Below are 23,912 nucleotides of genomic sequence, written 5' to 3'. Positions count from 1 at the left end.
GGTTTCTTTCTTTCTTTCTTTCTTTCTTTCTTTCTTTCTTTCTTTCTTTCTTTCTTTCTTTCTTTCTTTCTTTCTTTCTTTCTTTCTTTCTTTCTTTCTTTCTTTCTTTCTTTCTTTTTATCAAAATATATTACTAGCCAACATTTTAGGAAAAAAAAACAACCAAGAGAACAAAACAAAACAAAAAAAATTTGAAAGGCTGAACATTTCTGAGAAAGCCTCTTGTCAGAAATTTGGCAGTACCTTACTGTTGACCTCAGTCTTTTTGCCCTAGAGGTGATGCTGTTTACTAGCTATACAGCTAACAGGTTCACATGTATTTACAGACATGAGATAGACGAGAAATAACAACATGAATCTCGTTGCCTCACCTACCTAAGTTTTATGCCCTGTCTTCAGGGAAAGGGTTATTCCTCCCCCTTTTAATCATACTTAGTATATACAGAAGCATGTAAGGTGGTCCAAGTTAAAGTGGCTACGGTACTCTTGTGGTCCATACTCTGTGACCATGAAAAACACAGCTTCCACCCACAGCTTCATTGTTAGTCAGCATCCAGGATCTTCTGACAGTTTCATCTTCTTTAATCTTTAGTGCCTTCGTCCCTATGATTGTGCAACAAGCTACCATTTTACTGACGTTCTGCTCCCAGTAAAAATAATGAGCCTCCTGTTTCAGGGGGTGGCACAGCAGTATATTTCCACTACAATAACAAAGGTACATGTGAAAGGAAAACGAAGGCAGAGATCTGCCTGTTCAAAACAAATTGTTTGATATTCAGTTGTATATATTCCATGACCCATCCCAAACAAGCCACCATTATCTCCTCGCCTTGGGATTGCCCTCACAAGAGAAGAATTTTGCCTTCCTTTGAAAGGATTTCAGTTACGTTAGCAATCTGGGTCTCTCTCACTGATGAACTTCATCAAACTGGTAAGAGCGTGATATTCTGAGATTTTTATTGCACTAACAATTTTTTTAATGAAGCAATTAATAACAAATGAAAGGAAAAATGAATTGTATAACTGCATTACACCATGTATGTTCACAAAATCAGTATATTTGAAGACAAATTAGTTACTAATATTGGCGTGTTGCTTTACAAACATGAAAATGTATGAAAGCTCAGGATGACGTCACACCTAGTGGCATTAAATAATAGACATTTAGCAGAACAATTCAAAAGAACAAAACTTTCTCAGTTACAATTTCTTTTACATTAATTAATCAACATGACTAACTTATCTACAGCTACTAAGATGAAACTACAAATCAAATCCTCCAGTTAATAGACTCCTCTTGTTCTGCCCTGAAGTAGAAGAGACAGAACAATATGCTTTCCTATCTCCATTTCAGTGACAGCTAAGATAATCTTCATCAAGATAATCTTTCATAAGAAAGCAGGGCATTCTCTGGCAAGATATCCCCTAGAATGTGCTTTTTCCATTAGATTTTAGGTGTTAAGAACCAGAGCAGAAGCTGAAATTGGGCTGTGTCCTGACTAAATTAGCACAACATGTAGCTATGTGCACACAAGGAAAATAAATTGTTCTCAGTTTTTGTAAAAATTCCTTTGAATCATGTTTTAAATTCTTGCCAGCAGTGCTAAGGGAGACCATTGAAGCACTTTTGATACTGAGTTTAAATGCAGAGAAGTTCTTTAAATCTTTATTTTTCCTATATATTGTTTCAATTCTGTGAATGAATTTGTACTACTAAATTAAATATTCCAAAGACAGCATTATTTAGCATACAGGCCAGTTGCCAATGGACAAGACATGTCTATACTACTAAGCTATGTTACATCCAAAATTCTGTGCTAACATAAAAACTGTCTACTAAGATACTGACCCAAAACTACTGATCTGAGACATTTCCAAAATACAGCAAAGAATTATTTTGGAGTGCTAATGGGCTATAGCCAAAACTACATTATGGACATTTCTAATAGATTTAAGTGTACATGACTGAGTTCATGTGCCCAGTAACAACCTTGGGAAACATTTAATTTTCTCTTGTAGACATAACATTAACTCTTAAATACAAAATGTTGTTGTTTGTTTGTTTTTTTGATGTGCAGCAAATATCTAACTTACCATCAGAGTCTGACATAGCTGGCTCTGAAGTTTGAGATACCATGGAGACATCTTCTGGCCTTTCTGCCATATTATCTCCTTGCAATCTAAATTGTAGAAAAACAGAACAAAAACATAGGCAAATTCCATTGATAAGATACATAAAAATATTAATTCTCACTATATACAGAACACTGCCCTAACTAAAAGAGTAGCTTTGCTGAACAGTCAGCATCTATGGTCCAACCGTATCATTCCAGAGCATATAATAACTAGAACTAGCCTTTAGAAAACAGTCAAATGAATTGTACATGGTTTAAATAAACAAATAGGATTGCACTGTGTCAAGGTGTTGGTGGCAGGGCGGTTGCCAGGATTGGCCTTAGCAAGAAGAGGGCATGGGCTGCCCCATACTGGACACAGGCATTTCCACCTGGCTCCAGTGCACACAGCTATGCCCAAAAGCCAATCTGACAGCACTTCTGGAAAAATGCATTTAAGAAAGAGGAGAGATGTAAGGCAGGTAGAGGAAAAGAGCGGAAATAGCAGAAGGAAAACCATACTTAGAGAAGGAGGTGATTCAGGCACTGGAGCAGATTTTGTGCCACTGCAAGGTGAGAGGACCACAGCATCCACTGAAAACCAAGAAGACCATGTGAGTACAGTGGAGCAGGTGAGTATTTCCTGAAAGAAGCAAAGCCAATGGAGAGCCACGATGGACCAGCCAGAGGAACTGTTACAAACTGACTGCTTGGGGGCGTGGGTAGAGAAATCTGGAATGAAGAAGTGAAGTTGAACCTGGGAAAAGGGGAGGAAAAGTGTGATCTAAATGCATCTTTTTTGTTTCTCATAAGCCAAATCCATTTTAATTGGCAATAAATCAAATTAATTTTCCGTAAGTCTGTTTTACATATGGCAGTAACTGGCAAGCAATCTCCCTGCCTTCACCTTGACCCACAAGCTTTTTCATCAGAATTTCTCCGTCACGCTGAGGACAGTGAATGAACAAGCGGCTGAGTAGGAGTTTGGCCCTTAGCCAAAGGCAACCCACCAGAAGAAATACACACATGAATATTTCTTCCTTCTCTATTACTTTTTAAAATAAATATCCAGTATTTAAAGCAAGTATTGTCTTCAGGCTTTCCTCCTGCATCAGCTAACTGCAATGTCTTGATAGTAATTTACAAAAATAGGCCTTGTAACTGCTGGTTTTTTAATGAGTATCTCAAGAGATCCACTATCCTTCTTCAGGCTCCTAAGGATCTTGAGCACAGATTTTGCTCTGAAGAGATGGTTTGTAGCAATACAGTTGTCATTTGCATAAAGGTTATTTTAACTTCAATTTATTCAGACATAAAAAGAATAAGAAAACACAATTTTGCAGAGCCCAGGAATTCTCAGAATGCACTGAAATAAGACCTTAAGGAAATAAATATATCCTGAAAGAAGTATCTTTTACTCTCTATTCTCACTCTCTGCAGCAGCTTTACATGAATCTTTCAATTAACCTTTGAAACCGAGCAGAACCTCCATATTAGCCCTATCCAATTTTCACATCTCACAAGTTTCACACCTATTTAATCCATCTTCTAAAAAATTATTTTCCCCCAATAATTACTGTTATTTCCTTTTATGACAGAAAGCTTAATATAAATTCATAACAACTCTGGCCTGAGGAGGCAGTTCCATAGAACTCAAAACTCCTTAGGGCAACAAAAGAGTAAAAGTTAGAAGATACCTAATTTTGAAAATGACTTCTACAAATCCTTTATAGCTGCATAGCCAGTCTGTATGCTCTAGTTACAAATCCTTTAAAAATTTAGCTTGCAGAGCAAGCTTTTCAAAAAGACAACAGTAAAACAGAAGCAAACTTCATCATAACTATCAACATTTATGTTATATGTTATTTTATATGTTATGTTATGTTATATTGTTATATATGTTATGTTGTTATCAACATAACAACATTTACTATCATAAAGACATTCAAACAAGGAGAAAACAAACTTCAAAAGTAATGGAAGAAAATCTCCAAACCACAGAATTTCCATTTGCTTTATATTTGCCCTGTCGTCCTGTATTACATAAATATGCATGCATACTGCAAGCATGTATTCAAGCTTATAAACGTGAAATCACAGAACCAGAAGTGATAAGGCATTCTCCTCTGCAACCATCCTGTGTATTATTAAAACAAAAATTACTCCAGACTTCCCTGTTTATATTGCACTCATGCAAAAATACCTCTAATTGTAGGTAGGAGATTCTCATACTCCATCAGAATTTTCCAGATTTTGTAACCCATTTCCATTATGTGATTTCATAAATCCAAACCCAATGCAATTAGACATGAACAATCTACATGATTCTCATTATATTCATGAAATTATGTTAAATATTTAAGTAAACACTATGCCTCATAGAAAAAAAAAACCCTTTCCAATGGATCTAGTAAAAAAAGCTATTTCATTATTTGCCTTTGTAGAAGGAAACAGCTGAGTGAACTAGACAGACTGACGGGTGGGTGAGTGGATGAATTTCACATATCTAGGCCTCAGTTTCCCATAAAATTTTCAATGTATTTATGTGTTTCTTACATCCTTACATAGAGATTCATATTAGAATAAATCCTCATATTACTCAAGCATTAGAAGGACTCAAACTTTTCCAATCTCAGCTTAATACAGAAGACTTCGTGAAGCAACCCGCACAAAACTCAATTTTGACTAATATAAGATCCTGGATTATTTTTTTTAGCATCATCAGGACTTCCCTGGCAATTCTACCTACCTGATAACACCTCAGAACACATTATTCTGTAAATCTCTATGATTACAAAGGTAGAAAAGAATTGACTCTGATCCCATCCTGCTGCCAGTACAAGCAGAACCACTCCAGATACTACTTCCTACTCTAGCTCCATTTGTTGCAAAACAAGTGAAAATTGAAATAAGGTAGATGAATCACCACAAATGCTTCTACTTGGATTTTTTTCAAGAGATTTTAAGGGATTGAGTGTACCCTCAGCAAGTTTGCAAATGACACCAAGTTGACAGGAAGTGTCAACCTGCCTGGGGGTAGGATGGCCTTACAGAGGGATCTGGACAGGCTGGATTGCTAGCCAATGGGATGAAGTTCAACAAGAGCAAGTGCCAGGTTCTGCACTTTCGCCACAACCCCAGGGAATGCTACAGGGTCGGGGCAGAGTGGCTGGAAGACTGTGTGGAAGAAATGGACCTGAGAGTGTCAGTCAATGCTTGGCTGAACATGAGCCAGCAATGTGCCCCGGTGGCCAAGAAGGCCAATGGCATCCTGGGTTGTATATGAAATAGTATTGCCACCAGGAGCAAGGAATTGATCATTCTACTGTACTCAGCACTGGTGAGGCTGCACTTCAAGTACTTTTGGGTCCATCACTACAAGACAGACATCAAAGCCCTGGAGCATGTCCAGAGACAGGCAACGAAGCTGATGAGGGGTCTGGAGCACAAGTTTTATGAGGAGTGGCTGAGGGAACTTCAATTGTTCAGTCTGGAGAAGAGGAGGCTCAGGGGAGACCCAATCACTCTCTACAACTACCTGAAAAGGAGACTGTGCTAAGGTGAGGGTCAGCCTCTTCTCCCTTGTAACCAGCAATAGGATGACAGTCCTCAAGGGAGGCATGCCAAGGGAGGTTCAGGTTGGATGTTAGGAAAAAATTTCTTCTTCAAAAGAGTGGTCAGGTGCAGGAACAGTTTGCCCAGGGAAGCAATTGAGTCATTGGTTGAGTCACCAACCTTGGAGGGGGTCAAGAAACATTTATATGCTGCACTCAGGGATACGGTTTAGTGGAGAAATATTGGTTGTAGGTGGATGGTTGGACTAGATGATCTTGGAGGTTTTTTCTAATCTTGGTGATGCTAAGATTCTATGATTCTGAGGACAGAATGTTACTAGGGAATTACACAGGGATTAAATATGAAGCATGTTAAGTGTTTGTAACATGAATTTAGTGACAAAGACAATATCCATACAGGTGGGCTAAGGATTCAGTACATAGCTGCATTTTTTGCTTGATAGATGTGTTTTGTTGAGTGGCTGTTTGGAGGAGCCCAGTTGGAAGAGAACAATCAAGTACTGCTAAGTCTCAGCCTTCTCTTGTGATTGTCCATTCAGAAAGAACCACCTTTAACACTCCAAGAAAGACTCTTGAGCTTTTCTAATGGCACATCTTAATGATAAAATGCCTCATGAATTAACGTTACTGCCCTTCAAAGCAACCTCCACATCTTCCCATCCTAGTTTCAAAGGCACAGTAAAATCTCTACAACAATCAGAACAGAAGTACCAAGAGATAACAGAAAGTACATCTCAATCTTTCTATTTAGCATTACTTAGCAGCTGGAAATAAGTTGGCAGTCATTCTGCAAGACCAGCTTTGCCTTTCAGCTTGAACAGTCATCCAACACATCATTTGTTTTTAGATTGTACTGTTTGCTTGAATCTGAGCATACTGTCAGATTCTTCCATACTTTTGCATAAAGCAAGGAGCATTCTGTCAATACTAAAAAAGGAATGATTAAGTATTGTGAATGAATACGCACTGTACAGTATTTTTAAGTCATCAATAAAATTTTCATAGCAGCACTATATTCCCCATTAGACAACTTCGTTAAACTCTGATAACTTTCCATTAACTTACCGTTAAGTTTTTTTCATAGAGTAGCTTTCAGCTTTGCCAAAAATATTACATTTGGAGCTACCTATATAATTTGAATTATAACAATAAAGAAGTAGACATAGGAAAGAATCCCTGTACGAGGAACTCTGTGATATGATCTCTGTGATATGTAAATCTTTTGAAATGATACCTACTTTTTCTAACACAGCTCACTGGGACATACTTCTTAGTGATGCATTATTCAAACTGATATTACTTAAGCAGAATGTGCAGGGAAAGTTGTCACTACTATCTGAAAGGTAGTCCTTCCAAGAACTCCTCATATTAGTCAAGAAAGTAAACATCAACAGAATCCAAAGTCTGGACGAGCTTATTGCTGTTGCATACTGTGATTAGCTGTGTGGCAAGTCATTTCAATTCCCCAGTTCTTTTATTTATTTACAGAATTAGGGGTCTTGCTTTCAAACCTCTCTGATACCCATCAGTGTCCAACATAAGGACAGCTTCTTGACATTACGGTAATTTGCTGCTTTAGAAAGATGTTAGATGATTACTTAGATTGATGACCTCACTTAGAAGTTGAAAAGCAAGACGACACTATAAACAATTCATTATTTGCATCTAAAAATCACCGAATCACAAAATCTAATAGCATTCCAGAATGACAGATTACAATGGGTAAGTAATAAATTATGGGATTACTGAGGATGGAAGGAGAGAGTAATACTTCAGAAGCTGTGACTTTACCACCTGTGGCTCTCCTAAAGCAAAGCTTTATGATCTCATACAGCTGCACAATCACAATCAAACTACAACTTAAAGATAAAACTAACAGCAAACATTTGAGGAAGTCGAATTTTTTTTCCTCTATTACTTAAGTACGGTATGCAGTTTCAAGTTTGAAATTTGTGAAAATATTTTTGCTTGAGTAAAACCGATTTTTCAGAGGTAAAAGAGTTGCTTTAAGAGTAGCAGTAGGTATGTATATATTTCACTGTGTATATTTGACAGCACGTATAGATTAAGATGAATTCCTTTTTATGAATTCCTCTATTGCATTAAATTGCTGATGTTAGTATACACCATGACTGTCCTCTTTATCAGCACTGTTGCCCTGTGATAGTCTCAAAATTAGCAGTAAATGAAATTATACTCCTTGTTATGGCAGGATAATATAATACAAAGATGCTCATCTTTGAACAACATTCGTGCAATATTAATGAATTTGGGGAAAAAAAATACTATTCTGACAAACTGATGTGCCCATATTCCACAAACATGTGGGTTAAAAACTTCAACCATCCAATTCTGATCCTATTCCTTCCCAAGTAGAAAAAAATCAGAACAGAAGCAGGTTTTGCATTTTTTGGACAAGCTCTCCTTTAATCACCACACAAATACTAATACAAGCAGGAGTTCTAAATCATTCTGTATGGTGCTGGCCTTCAGATTCTGGTAAGTGATCATGGGACTTCTTTTTATTAAACTAATCTGCCCAAATTCTGATGTTCCCTAGAGGAGAGCAATAATTTTGCAGTTCCACTTGAGAAGAAACCCCAAAATCCTGTTAATTCCAGACAATACAAATGTTTCTGCCATCTTTTTCAGTAATAAAGAAATATTCCTTGAGGGGCTTCAGGACATAGAAGGGCATTCCCCACGGAGGGACTGAGAAATAACGTGACTGCGGATTGCAGCTCCAGCCAATCTCTTTGCTAGCTAAATTTTGTTGAACCTGGATAATTTCTGTAAAATATTTCAGTTTCTATGAATCGTTATTTCCTAAAGAACATACATTTCATTGGAAAATTCCTGATATGCTTTGCTGAAGACTCAGCTGACTTCTTTTAGATAAACACAGTGAGAAGTAGAGGAAAGTTCAGAAAAAACAACAACCCTAAGTATTTCAGCAAAAAGAACAACAAAGCTATTTTCACATTCACTCAAGATCAGTGCACATTTTAAGGCTACAGTCACAAAGAATAGCTTTCAGCTCTGAAAACCAGATGTAGTGTCATGTTTGCATTAGAATCTTAATGTAAAAGATTTTGAATTGTTGAATGACTTATTTTCATTAAATTGCTTCAAACAACTATGCTCTTGAGAGAAATCCTAATGCTTCAGTGATTTAGTTTCTTTATGAAGTATTTATTAATTCGGTTCAAAAAGTGTAATACACATTTTGTAAGATTAAAGAATAGCACAAAGTTATTCACAGAAGAAACGTATGATGGCATTTCTTTGGCAACCAAAGGAAATCTCAGTCAAGATGAGAACTTTTTTTCTTTCTTTCAAATCATCTGCTTCCTTTCTGTTATTTTAAACACCACATCTTCATCTGACATCCTTCTCCGATATCACTGTAATAGTGAATTATAATTTCCCTAAAGCAAATATATATTCATAACGTGAGGGATGTTATAGCAACGGCGGTCAGACAAGCAAAGTCTTGAAAGCCCCCACACGCTTTCAGGTTACACTGAATGTTTTCTTGCACCTTTCCCTAGCAACCTCAACACCACACCAGTAGCAATACTCCAAGCATTATAATCACTTGTCCTGACTTGCCTATAATACGGTGAGCTTATTTCATTCTGTGTTCCCAAACATACCAATCCAAATTCTGATCTCATATACCTTGACTTACTGTCTCCACTAGATCCATGCTTGGTTACTGGTGTAAAATCCAGCGCTTCTCCAGCACCTAAGTATATTGCCAGGAATTTCTGACCTATTCCATTTGTTCTACTAATGTCTTTTACAAAAACAGAAATGTTAAAACTGTGCCAGCAAAATTCTTTGTGTATGCACAGGTACAGATGAAGAAGACTTGAGTTCTCCATTATTACAGACTATGCCACTTAATGTAATGGAGAAAATGTAGTAAATATTATTAAATATATACACTTTATATACATATACGTATATATATACACACACAGGCAAAGTACTCCTCTGTTAGTGAAACTCTCCATCTGCTTTCGCTACATAACTCTCGCTTCCTAATGAAGATTAGGTTTTAAAATAAGTTAATACAAATTTCAGTTTCACTGCAGAAGAAAAATGTCTTCGATCTATGGAGGCAAGCAACAGAGGATTGTGAACTCAGCCAGTAATGAATGGCTGGCACTTCCCAAGCTTTAAGTAACAATGGGAAAGCTCTGCAATATGGCACCTTGTTGTATTAAAAAATCAGTGTCATAGCTTCTGTTTTCACCATAGACCAAAATACAGGAGGCATCTGCATTGAAGAGAAATGAAGCATGAGAACTATTGGATTATCCAGCAGAACATTATTCAGGCAGACATTTCCAAAGTTAAGCTCTAAGAATACACGAATAAATACAGATATTTACTGTAGAACAAAAAACATGTAAGAAATTAAAAGCAGCAACACATTATGCATGTTCTGATTGAAATTTGTAATTCTTATAAATGCAGTTTAAACCAGTGGTGCAAAGCTCAGAGACTGCTGTTACTAACGCTGTCTTTACTTACGAGAGATATACAGCATTCAGATTCTTTGAGCTACACCCCGATCTAAGGTACAGTCCAGCATAAATTATTCCATTTTCGCTGATAGTAGTGGCATCACTGTCTTAATTTTGCACACAAGGACATTATTTCTTAGTATTGGCAGAATGAAACAGCAAATGATTTGCAAATTCATAGGAGCCACAGTTTAAAAAAAAAAAAACAAACAAATAGACTCCATTCCCTTTGTGCAAATTTTTCCAGCTACTTTTCAAAGATTTTTGTGGAAAGCTGCCATATCACCAATACATAATTCACAGCCATAATACTTTCAGCTGGTAAAACTAGAATATTCACTTGCTGAGCAAATTTACACATTGACAGAGCCTGCAAAATAATCTTTTCTGTGTGCCATTTGCCTTTTCACGATTCCTCAATGCAGGTCTTTGTGCATTTAAATAAGTACACTCCGCAGATATTTCTGAGGAGAACCGAAAGTGGAAATATATTTCCCAGAGTAAGGAATCCATAAAGAGACTGAATTATCTAATCCTTTTACAAGATGGGGAATTAAACCGTTCTTACGGCAATCTTTTATCTGCTGCTGGCTTCAAACCATTATCTCACAGGAGAAAAATTACAGTCTTTGTCAGTCTTTTCAGACTTAACACTCTTTCTTCCCCTGTGAAACATTTTTTTTTCCAGGACTTGTGAAAGAGTTGTGTGTGTGTGTGTGTGTGTGTGTGTGTGTGTGTCTTCAAGAGCCGCATTAAAATGTTATCCAGAGACTCAAATTATGACCAAGAGGCTTCCTTAGGCTCGTGAGCTGCTGGTTTTCTCCCTGTATTATTCACATCCAGAAGCAACTGCTACTGCTGATATACATCACAGTGTAGCACCAAACATGAAGGATCTATAAACATCACAGTAAAGAATTAGCTTGCAAGGCACACACCCGAGAAGGCAAATAGTGGGGAACGGCTTGGGCTTTTTAAGTTATTGGAAAGGGTCGAATGTGTTTTGTCAGTGAAGTTCTACAGATGAAGGACAGGATGAAACAGATGTCATGCTCCATTAAGACAGTATAATAATAATCTCCGGGGCTAGGCAAACATTAATTTCATTTTCAAATATGCTCCTATTGCTTATACTATCGCAAATCAAGATTACGACATTCAAAAGAACTAAAATGTCTTTTAAGTCTTCTCTCCTTACAATTTCTAAACAGTATATATTTTTTTATGTTTTCAGGATTATCACCCCTGTTATTCCAGTTCTTTCTTTTACAAGCAGCCTGAGATGTAGAAAAAAAGGTCAAAATAGCATCAGCTGAACAACAGTTCTTAGAAAAGATGCTTTAGTGACACATCATTCATTCATATCAGAATCTCATACAGTATTTTTCTTTCAGAACTAAAATCAGACACCAATTCCTTGTTGTTAGTTGCAGTAGGGCTGTCTCTATCTGGACTCAGTGCACCACATGCCACATTTGCAAAAGCAGTTCTATCAATGCACCAGGTATGTATTATAAGATGCAGTTCACCTCTAAATTTTATGTACCTGCTATACAAATTTCGAACATGCAAACAGAAAAAGTCTTTCATCAGAGTTCTTCCCTTTCCCTACAGATAGTTTTTTTAATATCAACAACAATCCCACCCTTCACTTGCAACCTTTAAGGAAGCAAAATAACTGTTAAATCAAAAGCAGCTGATGAAGTAATCTCTGAGAATACTATGTAGTGCAAACACACTGATATTCACTGTTCCTTTTAAAGTGATATATCTTTCATCTGTAAACAATGGTTTCTTCATAGCTCACATAATTTTCAGTAACAGGCAATACTGTAATTATAATATTTCGGAACATCAGATATGTCTGATATTATTGCTTGGTGGATTTACCCAGTGAGAAAACAAGGAAGAAAAAAAAGTCTGCTTCTATGGTACCAGTGCCTCAAACAGAAATCAATCTCCTCTCTTATATCATTCCTTTCTTATGCCACAGTTAAGATTTCAAAATAAACGCACCTTGTCAGTCTTTTAAAACACATATTCGCTGGGTGTTTTCCATAAAACTAAAATTCAGGATTAAAAGTCATAATAGCTTGTGTACTGTAGAAGTCAATCATAAATCCAAGAACTCAAAATCAATCATTTGAAATGACACAGGTGCTCTCTGTTTTGCATATAGTCAGATGCTCAAGTGGAGCACTAGGCAGTGAAAGAGCAGGCAATGCTTGCACAAGACGCAAGTGTGTTTCTCTGACAATCTAGCAAAAGACTAACTCCTAAAATTTCATTCATGGTTTTTGTCCCTAAGAACCGCTAGAACTAGTAAAAACTTTTTCATAGGTGTTTTTTTTTATTATTATTTTTAAACTCTTTTCCTATTTCAGAGAAAGAACAAATAAGATACCAAAGTGGTTTGCCACTCCAAGAAAAAGAAAAATGAAATCATTTATTTTAAACGTATTTAACACTTACAAATCAACAAAAGATAAGGAGAAGACTTTTGTAGGGCTTTTTGCATCAAGCCTGGGCAAATGGATCACTCAGCCAAAAACACCCCAACACCTTTTGGCTAATTGTTTTGACTATTTTTTTCAATGTAAGTTTTTCCATTTTTTCACAGTTCTATCAGTTGTTCTATCTTATAAGAAGTTATAGCAAAAGGAAAAATATCTTCTTTCTTTGTAATTCTCCAAAGAATTTCTTCAGGAAATTTTATAAATGTATTTATTAAGATTTATAAAGCGCTATTATTTGCCACTTTTAAAGTGAAAAAGATGCAAATAAAACACTAAGACTGCCTAGAAGACCTAGGACAAGGTCTTTGAAGCTAGCACAAACATGTGGAAAATTCAACCCTTTCAAATGGGAGGCCAATAAATTACATTTACAAAATAGAAAACAAAAGAAAACTAAGAACAAAAAATAGTAACGCAATGCATCTGCAATGTTCCACACTTCTTCCTCCATAGAATAGCCACTCAGAAATAGCACACAGACAGAAAGCTAAAATAAAATAGGAATCAGAAAATAAATAGGTATACATAATCAAATGTTTTGGTAATGTTTGAAAAGAAACTTCTTCACACTTGATATATGAAGTCCAGACTGAGAATCTTCCCCACAAAATGACTTCTGAACCAATCACGTTCATTTGGAAACACTTTTTTTCCTTTGCAACTTTGAAGTCATTTCTTCTCAGATTTTAGGAATACTATCCCAGTAGAAAGTTTCTACCAGGAAGACTGAGTGACTAACGTGGCCTTACAACCTAAGCAGACATACAAAGCCTATTCCTTATGTATATACATGTATAAAACCACACATATACCTGCATCCATTCCCCAGTGTTACGTCACAGTATACAGAGCCAAACTAGGTTATAAGGAGATCTTAAGAGATTATTATTTCTGCCACATTTGTACATTATTGACTAATTTTAAATATAAATTCTATGACAGGATATCTTACATTTCCTACTTTTTTGCTTTATGACTAAACAGAAATTAGCTTTTACCTTTAAAAGTTTACAAACAAGTAAAACGCAAATCCAAGTGGGTTCCTCATAACATTTCTATGTAAAAGGCTGTACTCTAGACAATTCAAAGCACGTTGAAATGTACAACAGGACAAGTCAACCCCTTATAATTTATCATTGAGTATACAGCTAGCAAGGAATAAAGGGTTTTAAAAATTTAAAAATCAAGCCAGCAAAAAGGAAAAACAGATTACAGAATGGAAACTAGTGGGAAACACAATAAAATATTCAAATGCGAGTTATTTGGATGCACCTTCTGCTCTGAAAGAATACTCCCAATGCATCTGCACAGACCTCTGGGGAACTGCAAAGAAAGCTATAAAGAAAAGAAGGAATTAAAATTGTAGGCCGAGTCTAAGGAGAAGATAAAAGGTTTGGATTTCCAAATAGATATTATAATATATCATGACATTAGAAATTAGAATTCATTCCTCTCAAATCTCAGCGTTTAGTCACAGGATCCACTATTATTGTCTATTGTCTACTGTCTACTATTTTTGTCTCCACAAAACATTACACTAGGACATTAAGGTCTAAGGAACAAAAGGGGATTTTTTGTCATATACACAGTGCTTCACTACCAATTCTGTAAGGAAGAAATTATTTCCAGTGATAAGTCCTATCTAATTCCATCACATCTTGGTTTTTGATAATACTGCAGTTGAAAGAATGATACTAGATTACTTCAACATAACTGTACTCAGGAAAAGTCTACCACCAAATTTTCCACCACATATTTCTTAGTTACCTCACATCTCATTAGTATTGTTATAGCTCTGTAATACACAGAGAAAGTAGCTCCACACAAACTCTTACTTTTCTAGGAATCTAAAACATCTATGATAGATGAACACCAGAGAATTTACTGACTAAAAAATTTATTTCAGTTATTTGCTAGAGAGATGTATAAAGGTTAACTCAGGCAAGAGTTCTATTCATCATCATTATTCTGCAACTTCTGTCAAATTTATATACATTAATGTCTACAGCAGTTTTTCTCTGTCTGGTTCCTTCACTTCTTCCCTCCACACTGTCATGATCCTCATGAAAGTATGTCATGAAGCTATGCTCTACATTTCAGAGCACCCATGTGTGGTTCTTAAATTTCACACAGTACCACGCCATTTATCTCAGTATATACCAAGTACACATGGAAGTTGTAGAGACCAATCTGCAGAAAACCAAGTTTACGAAAATATAAAAATGCAGCTGGTTAAAGAAAAGTTGATTGGCTTTGGTATATAAAGTAGCTAATTTGAAGATTAATGGGAGAAGAAACCATGTAAAGGAGTTAAGAGATACACATGGTAAGCAGGGCAACACTAAATCAGGCAAGGTAAATTAATGTGTGAGTTTTTGAATAATTTTTCCAAACTGATATTTCAGAGAGTATTCATAAATGGTAGCATGCACAAAGCATCTCATGTATTCTACATTATCAATGCAAGCTACGGAAGTTGACCTTTAATACACATCCCAATGGCAATGGTTAGAAAAGCTGTGAATACTTTTTTAATTTACAGATTCACTTCCCATATATTTGATTTCTCAAATATGTTAAAAGGCCTGAGGACACCGTGCTTGTACTCCAACTAATCTTAAAACAAATTATTAACTAAATATATTGCATCTCAAACCTAAATTTGTATGCAACGAGTGCTCCTTCCCAACATTCTTGTTCAGAAGCCTTCAAGCTTGTGGCACAGTATGTTTTCTATAATCCCATTTCTTTTTTAATCACATGCAACCCCTTTTTTGTATTCTATTGATGTTAAGAAGAATGAATGCAGCCCTTGCGCTATTAAAAACAAAAAGCTTCTTACTTCCAGGAATGCACTGGCAAGACTCCACAAGAACAAGATTTAACTTTTGAGCATGGCAGTGGGCATACAAGGCTAATGGGTGGTCCTCCAAAAAAAACACCACAAAAAAACCGTTAAACTTCATTCAAATGGCCTTAGTACATCAATATTATCTTATTATCTTGCAAAACTCTCAGTGCACACATAACAAGATGTGAGAAAATGTGGAAGCACTGTTCAGTTTTACAATTTGTCACTTACACCTTTATTTAACACATATGAGTTTAGTTTATGTGTGAAGGTGCCTTATGACTCATCAGCTGAAAATGAAGCTCAATTTGTTTTGCTTGTATGTGAGAAAGAAATCACAAAATTGTTTTACAGAATAGGTCAGTCCACTCAGTCCAACTAGCTGCACCCCTAGACAAAATGGAACTTTTATTGTAAACACTTTGCTCAAGAGATCTAAATCCAGGTTGGCTGCACTTTTGCTAATTTTCCTGCCAAAACTTCAAAAAGCAATTATTCTAAATACAGTTATTTTTATAGCCCCTTTTTTGTGTGTCTACAAATCTTGCTTTGTTCTACCTTGTGAATGATGTCACCCTTTTATTTAGATGACTCAATATGCTGCTTAACGTGTGATGTAGTTCAAGAGCAACTATGGGAATAACATTGTCCTGTGGCTATTTTCTCCATTTGAAAACCCTCTTAAAGCTGTTATCCATCTGCATTTTACTCACCATTTGTGAAACATCTATACAGAAAACAGTAAGCTCTCTGTTTCTTACAGCTATATTCCAGCCTACAAACCTATTTATACTCCAGGAGAATTAATGCCTACTTTTATTATTCCTTTTGTCAGACGTTTCGTGGGTTTTTTTTGTTTTTGTTTTTCACTTTTTTAATCATAAGCACTAAAAAATAACATGGTGTGATAGCTTGAAAGGATTCCCCTCATCTCCTAGACGGGTGAAAAGCACGTTTTATTAGAATTGCTGACCTGGGCTGTGACAACTCCATCTGTTTTTCTTGAAGATGGTTGGTGAAATTATTAGCATTCATGATTAGATGTCAGTTTCTAAAAAACTTGTTTAAAAAATAAAAAATATGAATTTCTACCATTGTCCATTCTCAGACTCATGTCTTACAATTCTTGAAAAAGCTTCTACATTTTTTTGTAGGAGACTTAAAGTGATGGAGGAGGTTTTACCAAATGCAGTCTCAGCAGCATTCCAAGTGGTTCCCAAAATGTAAAATGTGTTTAATTTGCTTTGCAACAAATCAGATTTATAACTCTTTCTATAGGCACTCCCATTTGGCCTGCTTTCTGAAGCCCTTTTTGTAACACTGTGTCAAACATTGCATCAGAAATCCCTCTCAGAAGAGCCACAAAATGTTCAAGTGAAGCTTGTGTAGGATGTATCATAGGAGGTAACATGACTGTACAATGAAATAACGGTGGAGCATTTAAAAAAATACAGTAATTTGACAGAGCTAGGATTACGTATACGTAAGAGTAAAATTAAACTTCTGTCTGAAAAAAGGGTTGTTTTTTTTTTGTCTAAAAAAGTCATATTCCTCCTACTGACAGCCAAAATACTTGCAGTAAACATGATTTGGTAATCTGTTCTGACAGGTCTCATTAACTACAGAATACCCACGGCCAACTAATAGGCCACTCATTTCAAATCACTTTCTTAGATGAAAAATGGATAAAATTAAGAAGACAGATGTGCTTAATTGTGGCTAAAAGTATGTATAACAACAACTTACACTGACTACTTTTTCAATTTTATTCAAATGTGCTTACAATGAAGGCCCAAAGTATGTATAGCACATGAGACTACTTAGAGGATATGAAAGAATGAAACTAAAATTTCTAGAACAAATAAATGCATTACAATACTGTATAATGACCTTAAAATAAATACTCGTTTTTCACATAACAATGAAGATAAATACCAACACTGTGAAACCTTCATAGAGATGATCCGAATGCTCAGACGTTGATTTTCCGATGTTATTTTCAATGACTGTATCACTCAGTAACAGCAAAAATTATTGCTCATGGAAAGAAAACAGGAAAAAAACATATAGCTTCTGCCAGAAGTCATTTGACAAATTTATTACGAAGAAACTGAAAAAACAGAGGTACTGCAATGAGAACTCTGTCTTGAAGAAGAATGGACAGGTATCCTCGAACTCAGTAAGAAAGGAATGCTCCAAAAGAATCAATAGATTTCTTGATCACAACAGAACACATAGAGTTCTTCCCCACAACAGAATACAAAAGCAATACACAGCTCTATTTTAAGCCTCGTGCCATTGATAAGATGGTCTATTTTTTGGTCTATCAGCAGTCTAAAGAAATTGTTGAACTGCAACCAGAAGAACAAAAAGAACCAGTCAAGTAGGTATCATCCAGTTCCTCCCTGACATTCTTAAACAGGGTACAGTGTCATAAAGTTCTACAGGTGACAAAGTATTGCTTTGCATTCTCTGATCATGAGAGTGAAGTGAGAAAAGGGTAATTCATATTTCAAGACTGCAGCATCATGTAATACAGTCAAAGGACAATATAACAATAGCCAAGGCTGCTAAGACTGGCCCAAGATTTGAATGGTATGCTCCCTGATGTGAGAACTGAGAGGATATATTGCATCTTGGCACCTGCTGCTTGTAGCTATTTCAGGGAATTTAAATTTAATTAAGCTTCATATTAATCCATACAAGACTTATATAGTTCTTATAAATTACAGACTTGTAAGTTCTAAGAGATCATGTAGAAAAATTAACATTTCCATTTCCTTGCCTTTCTACATGATAGTTCATGGACAACCAATGCAAGTAGAAAAAAAGGTGTCATTCTTTCACGTAGCTAGTTGTTAGGAAATATTTTGTAACACATACAATTTTTTTCCATTGAACTGGGAAGAATCCCATGCCTGGTATATGTTTACTTTTTTCTTAAAGCACATAGCTGCGCTGTTAACAGTAAAACTGCCTGGACTCACAAAGCCCTTAGTCACTGCCGCTCTGGCAGTACTGGAACTGAAGTTTGAGGTCCCACGACCTTGCTGAGGAGATGCTACTGCGCAGATACTCAGTATGCCTATAGCTATAGCCTCCAGAGAAAAACGCTCAGAAAGCGTTTTGGAGCCCCTCTTCCTACATAAGTGCCTTTAAAAAAGTAGTAACTTACAAGCAAAACGGGAAAAAAAAAGTAGAAACGTAGGGTGGCATATGGCCAAACTTTTGACTTAATTTCACCACAGGTTGCTTTTTATTTACAAGCGGCTAATCCCCTCTCAAACTATACAATGGAGCAGCCATTGGCAAAGCAGGCAGATAAAATTGGCATGCCTCTGTATTGTTCTTGTTAATCTGAACCATTAACAGAAGGGTGAGAAGGCTAGTTTTGTCATTTAAACAGGCTTAAATCCTTTCTCCAAATGAGCTTTTGTCTACACAGAAGAATGCATCTAGGAAATTTAAGGGGTTTCTGTTAGTGTTGCATTCCCAAGCTGACTTGGCTACAGGATCACCAAACTGTTTATTTGGCCCCCATACTGTAAATGCAAGAATTATTTCCAGCTGTCAAAATCAAAAGGGGCTCAACCCGATTAAATTATTTCTCAGAGGTGAAACAGGATGAGATTATAAAGTGCTAAGAAGTAGTTATTTGAAGTCCTGGACTGCACCTGTGCAACTAAATCTCCATTTATACAGGTGCTTTTCAAATTGGATTTGAACCTTTAAATTCCCTGATTCATCTCCTGAAAAACCACAGAAGCTCAAATAACTAATGAAATTCAGAGACAGAAAGGCTTAAAATAGTTTCAAGCTGTGAAGTAAGGCCTAACTACACTCTTTGATTCATTGTTGAAGCGACATATCAAGCATAAACGTTAAGTTGCACAACCCAGATGCCTGAGGTCATAGGGTAGTTAGTAGCTCTTTTTTTTTTTAAAAAAAAAAAAAAACAACAAAAAACAAAAACGTGGCACAGGAGAGGTCATCACCTAACCCAAAACAAAGTGCAATACATATCCGAAAAACTTGGGGAAAAGAATGTATTTGGTGGCACGGCATCATTTTGATTTTTACCTGGCACATCTTGCACAGATATTCAATGTGACCTTTGCTTGCGGTTCAGCAGGATGAGTACTCCTACTTTGATTGAATTTGCTCCCAGAAGACATCAGACTTGTTACTCCTTCCATTCTTAGGTCATCAAGATCCTCTGCAACAAAACAGAATGACTAGGTGAATACAGTATTTATTGTTGTAACGATACTTCATAATTCTGCTCCTGCAAAATTTATTCAGTGCCTACAGGATCACTAAAAATTAGGAAAAAATCACACAGTTACGTGAATAATATTAAGGAAAAAACCACACTTGAACTGGTTTTTATTTTCATGTATCAGCATCTTGATACAAAGGGTATCTTCAAAAACACTCAGTAGCATTTCTACTTCAGATAGTGCTATCTATTCTTTCATATTTATTTCTCCAGCTCGTCTATAAAAACTAGCAAGCAAACATACTTGCCAGTTGCCAGATGCTGACCAGTATCTCAATTTCATGTAGGGCTCCATACCAGAGAGAAAATTCACTTTTTTTGAGTATATTGTCCTTTTTTGAGTATTGGTATAGGCTGGTATATAGTCCTCCTCCGAGATTTTGTTGTTGTTTTATTATTCAATACTTAGCAAAGAAACAGCGTTGCTAAAACAAAAACGTTCCACTGAGCCCCAAATATTTGAAATAGATATGTATATCACACCAAAGGGACCGTTATAAGCACACTTATACTCACCACATCACTATAATACATGAGCAACTACTAATCATAACTGGATTTTATACTGCTGCAGAAGCACTCCCACTTTGCAGGAAGAGAGCTGAGGCTCTTGGAAAACCATATTTCCCAGATTACACTGGAGCATTGTGGCTGAGTTAGAATGTAAACAAAGTCTCCTGCTTCAAAGTTGGGACATCCTTCACATGACTTGTTTATTTTTTATAACATATAGAATAGGCACATTACGTATACCTAGTGTATAAGGCAAAACTTCAAGTTGTTTATAATTCCATTTGGTTCTAGCTGAAAAGTACACAAACTAAGCACTAACTAGCTGCTACTGAATGGGCACCAACCATTCCATGTTCTGACTGAGGCTTGTGGTTTGTCATACATAGAGCATGTTATCATCTAATTAAAATGTCTTTCAGATAATGTATGTACATACATTTTCATATACTTATGTCTACAAAAGAAGCCAGATGTTAAAGGATCCAAGTGAAGCAGTAAGCATGTAAAGGCAGACTGTCAATTGTGCAATCAGACAGTAAAAGGTCACAGAGAATTCTAAAACCAGAAACTATATAGGTTCAACTGAAATTTAAATTACACAAGTAGCCATTACACAGTGGACTACCAGTCAGATTGGCAAGATAATGCCATGTTAATCATAGTCTTTTTGGGAGTCATCCATTTCAATAAACAAAACCCACCAATTGTGGTGATAATAAAAGCACATCAGGACTAAAAGTAAATGAATTTCTTGCCATCAAAGTCCTGGAACTAGGTCTTCTTACCTGCGAAATTTTATTTCAGCGCTTAAGAACACCCTCCCTTCACCTTGTCTTACTGGTATAAATAGACAGTTTCAGGAATTGCGTCTTCAGTTTACACCATTTCCACAACTCTTCCTTTAAATGTTATCTGTAGTTAATATACAAACTAATTCAAAGGACTTGGAAGGATATATGATGAAGAGTTATAAAATCAATCACTTACGAGACATTTCAGAGAAGGCATTACGTATTTGGAACATACTATGTATTAAAATAAATGATGTTAAATTGTGTTTTAAAGAGGTGTGAAAAGTTCTATATTTTTTAATAGATGTAAACGACTGGATGGATTACAGTTTAAATGAAACTGAAGTACATGCTTTATTTTTTCCCCCACCTTGAACAGATGTGATTTCTTAAAACGGGGTTTTCAGCTGTTCCCTGCTTGATTAATAACTAAGAGTATTTCAGTAGAGTAGTGACGTAAGCTGACCTCTATTGTACCTTTTTACATTTGACTCTGTATGTCAAAAACATGCATGTTCCCTGTTTTTGGTCAACTCTTCTCTCAAGAGAAAAGCAAGTGAATTTTTGAATGTGCAAGAAACTTGGATTTCAGATGTACTTATATCTGTAATTAACAGACAAGTTGGCAGAACATTACTACGTGCAGGTAATAAATCAATCTTAGCAAAAAAATATTTCACTTGAGAAGTCACTTCAGTTACAGAGCTTGAAACACTGAATCTTTTCCATTGTATTCTTTGCTAGACCAACTAGTGATGATAGAGCTGACCAGTTCAGTGATTTTATTGAGGAGCAATGAGATAATTCACTAAGAAAAAGAGAAAAAAAGCTAAGTTGATGACTGCTTCTGTGACAGAGGACAGGAATATGTTAAACCTCTCAAATCTTTAGAAAATTGGTACGTATATTTTTACAGTGATAGGCCAGAAGTTCAAGTAAATGAAAGGCAGAATAAGATAGAATCGTGCTTGTGTTAATAAAAATATGTTGTTTTAACGCATGACGGCGCACTCTATCTCTTCCATTTAATGTTATTCCTATGTATACTCATCTTATAAAAATTTTCATTAAGAATGTCCTGTGTGGTTAAAAAAAAAAAAAAAAGCAAACCAACAACCAAAAAAAGCGTCTATACAGCTTCATGTATTGCCACAACAATACCAAAAAATACTTGAAAGTGAGGTAAGAATCACAAGTGTAATGAACCACATGAACAGATGTTTTCTATATTATTAATAACGCTGCACGGAGCTAAATCCTTTGTGAATTTTTACAGACAAGTTTCATAACTAAGAAGGGAAAAAAGATATCTATTTCAGCTAAACAAAAACATATCCCAGTAATCAGTTGACTGTTTCTGAAGAGGATGTTGCTTATAATTATTTATGTCCTGTTATGAGGAGGAAGGGGAACTGGGGACAGAGAAAGGGGCACTGATATTCTAGACTATCAAATATTCTAGAATAATATTCTTGAATGTGTGCAAGATTGTTTAATGTCTCGGGATGAGGAGGTGTGAAAATGTTTCTCAGGATTCTGAAAGGCTCTCACACCATTCACAGTTAGGCCAGAGCTGCTCTTATGAAAAACTTCTCCTAAATACGGTGAAAGTTCACTTCCAAAGGAGGTTTACATAGTCAGGATCTGTTCTACATTTTCTGATATGATATTATCATTTTTTGCCTCTTCTCTCCATTGCAAAGTGTAATGTCCCACCTTCTTGAATTAATATTCAAGAAGGTGCAAAGCTGGAAAAAGTCTTGATTCATCTTTACAGAGATTATGACTGCTCAGTTTTTCTGTTCATTCTAATGCTAAGAAAACCAATAAATATTTTCATGTGGGAGTGAACTTGATTATGAATCTTAATTTATGTTTTGCAGGCCCCCAGTCAATTCTGATACACCATTAAAATAACAGCTCTTTCTCTGAAGCAGTGAGTTTCTAAGGCAGTGTTATTTCATCAGGACAGATATTGATGTATTGCCTGTAGATAGCATTGATTTGTCATGGACCATTGACTAGAGCACAGACCCAGTACATTCCGGAACTCCCATAAAACAATTAAATAAAATAAAAAGCCTACTACTTATAGAAGTTCTGCTTATGTTCCAGGCACTTCTGCTGCTCCGTATGTCATACTTGTATGTTTCTTATTACGCTAACCACTCATCCCTGCTTTAGATGACTTTTCTTACCAACATCAACAGAGCCCCCCAAATCCTACCTGAATTCCAAACGAATTATTGGAACATTCAGCATTTAAGTTTTCAAGATAGAAAGGAACCATTAATCTATAAGGCCTTATACTCCACTTCTGAAACTTAATCATTTACTTCAACCAAAGAAAAGCTGGAGTTATCTTTCACAATACACTAGATACAGGACATTTCACTTCTTTTTCTCTTATTTTTCTATGTTATGAAGTTGACAACACAGTTTATTCTAATATGTTTTTTCCATTAACACCTTCAAAATATCAAAATTTCGCCCAATCCAGACCTCTGGCATTGACTGTTGATGCAAAGATTGTCTTAAGTAGATTCATCAAGAATCCTACAAGCCATTTTAGATTCCTGAGACCAGCGTTCTGAAGACAACGTACTTTGTAAGCATCTAAAGATGACAATAAATTTTCCTGGTGTTTGTGCTTCCACTGTTAGATGCATATTAAAAAAAATTTGAAACCTGATTTTGCACATCCCTGAACTTGCATCTCCACCTCTACCATTTCCAAT

The 23,912-nt window shown here is 35.9% G+C and overlaps 1 protein-coding gene across 5 annotated transcripts in view; it reads right to left on the bottom strand.

Annotated features, from left to right (window-relative positions):
• Positions 1 to 23,912, bottom strand: part of CUNH8orf34 (chromosome unknown C8orf34 homolog) — a 162,711-nt gene that overhangs the window by 35,602 nt on the left and 103,197 nt on the right. For all 5 annotated transcript variants that reach the window (XM_042868948.1, XM_042868949.1, XM_042868952.1 and 2 more), the window contains 2 exons: positions 19,672 to 19,807; positions 2,095 to 2,180 (listed from right to left, as the gene is read on the bottom strand). In XM_042868948.1, coding sequence (XP_042724882.1) covers positions 2,095 to 2,180; positions 19,672 to 19,807 — 222 coding nt within the window. The remainder of the gene's footprint in view (positions 1 to 2,094; positions 2,181 to 19,671; positions 19,808 to 23,912) is intronic.

Source organism: Lagopus leucura, unplaced genomic scaffold (assembly GCF_019238085.1).
Source record: "Lagopus leucura isolate 7727_CA_CO unplaced genomic scaffold, USGS_WTPT01 Super-Scaffold_100002, whole genome shotgun sequence".
NCBI lineage: Eukaryota > Metazoa > Chordata > Aves > Galliformes > Phasianidae > Lagopus > Lagopus leucura.
Note: the sequence above shows the minus strand (reverse complement) of the source record. Positions and strands in the feature narration are given on the sequence as shown.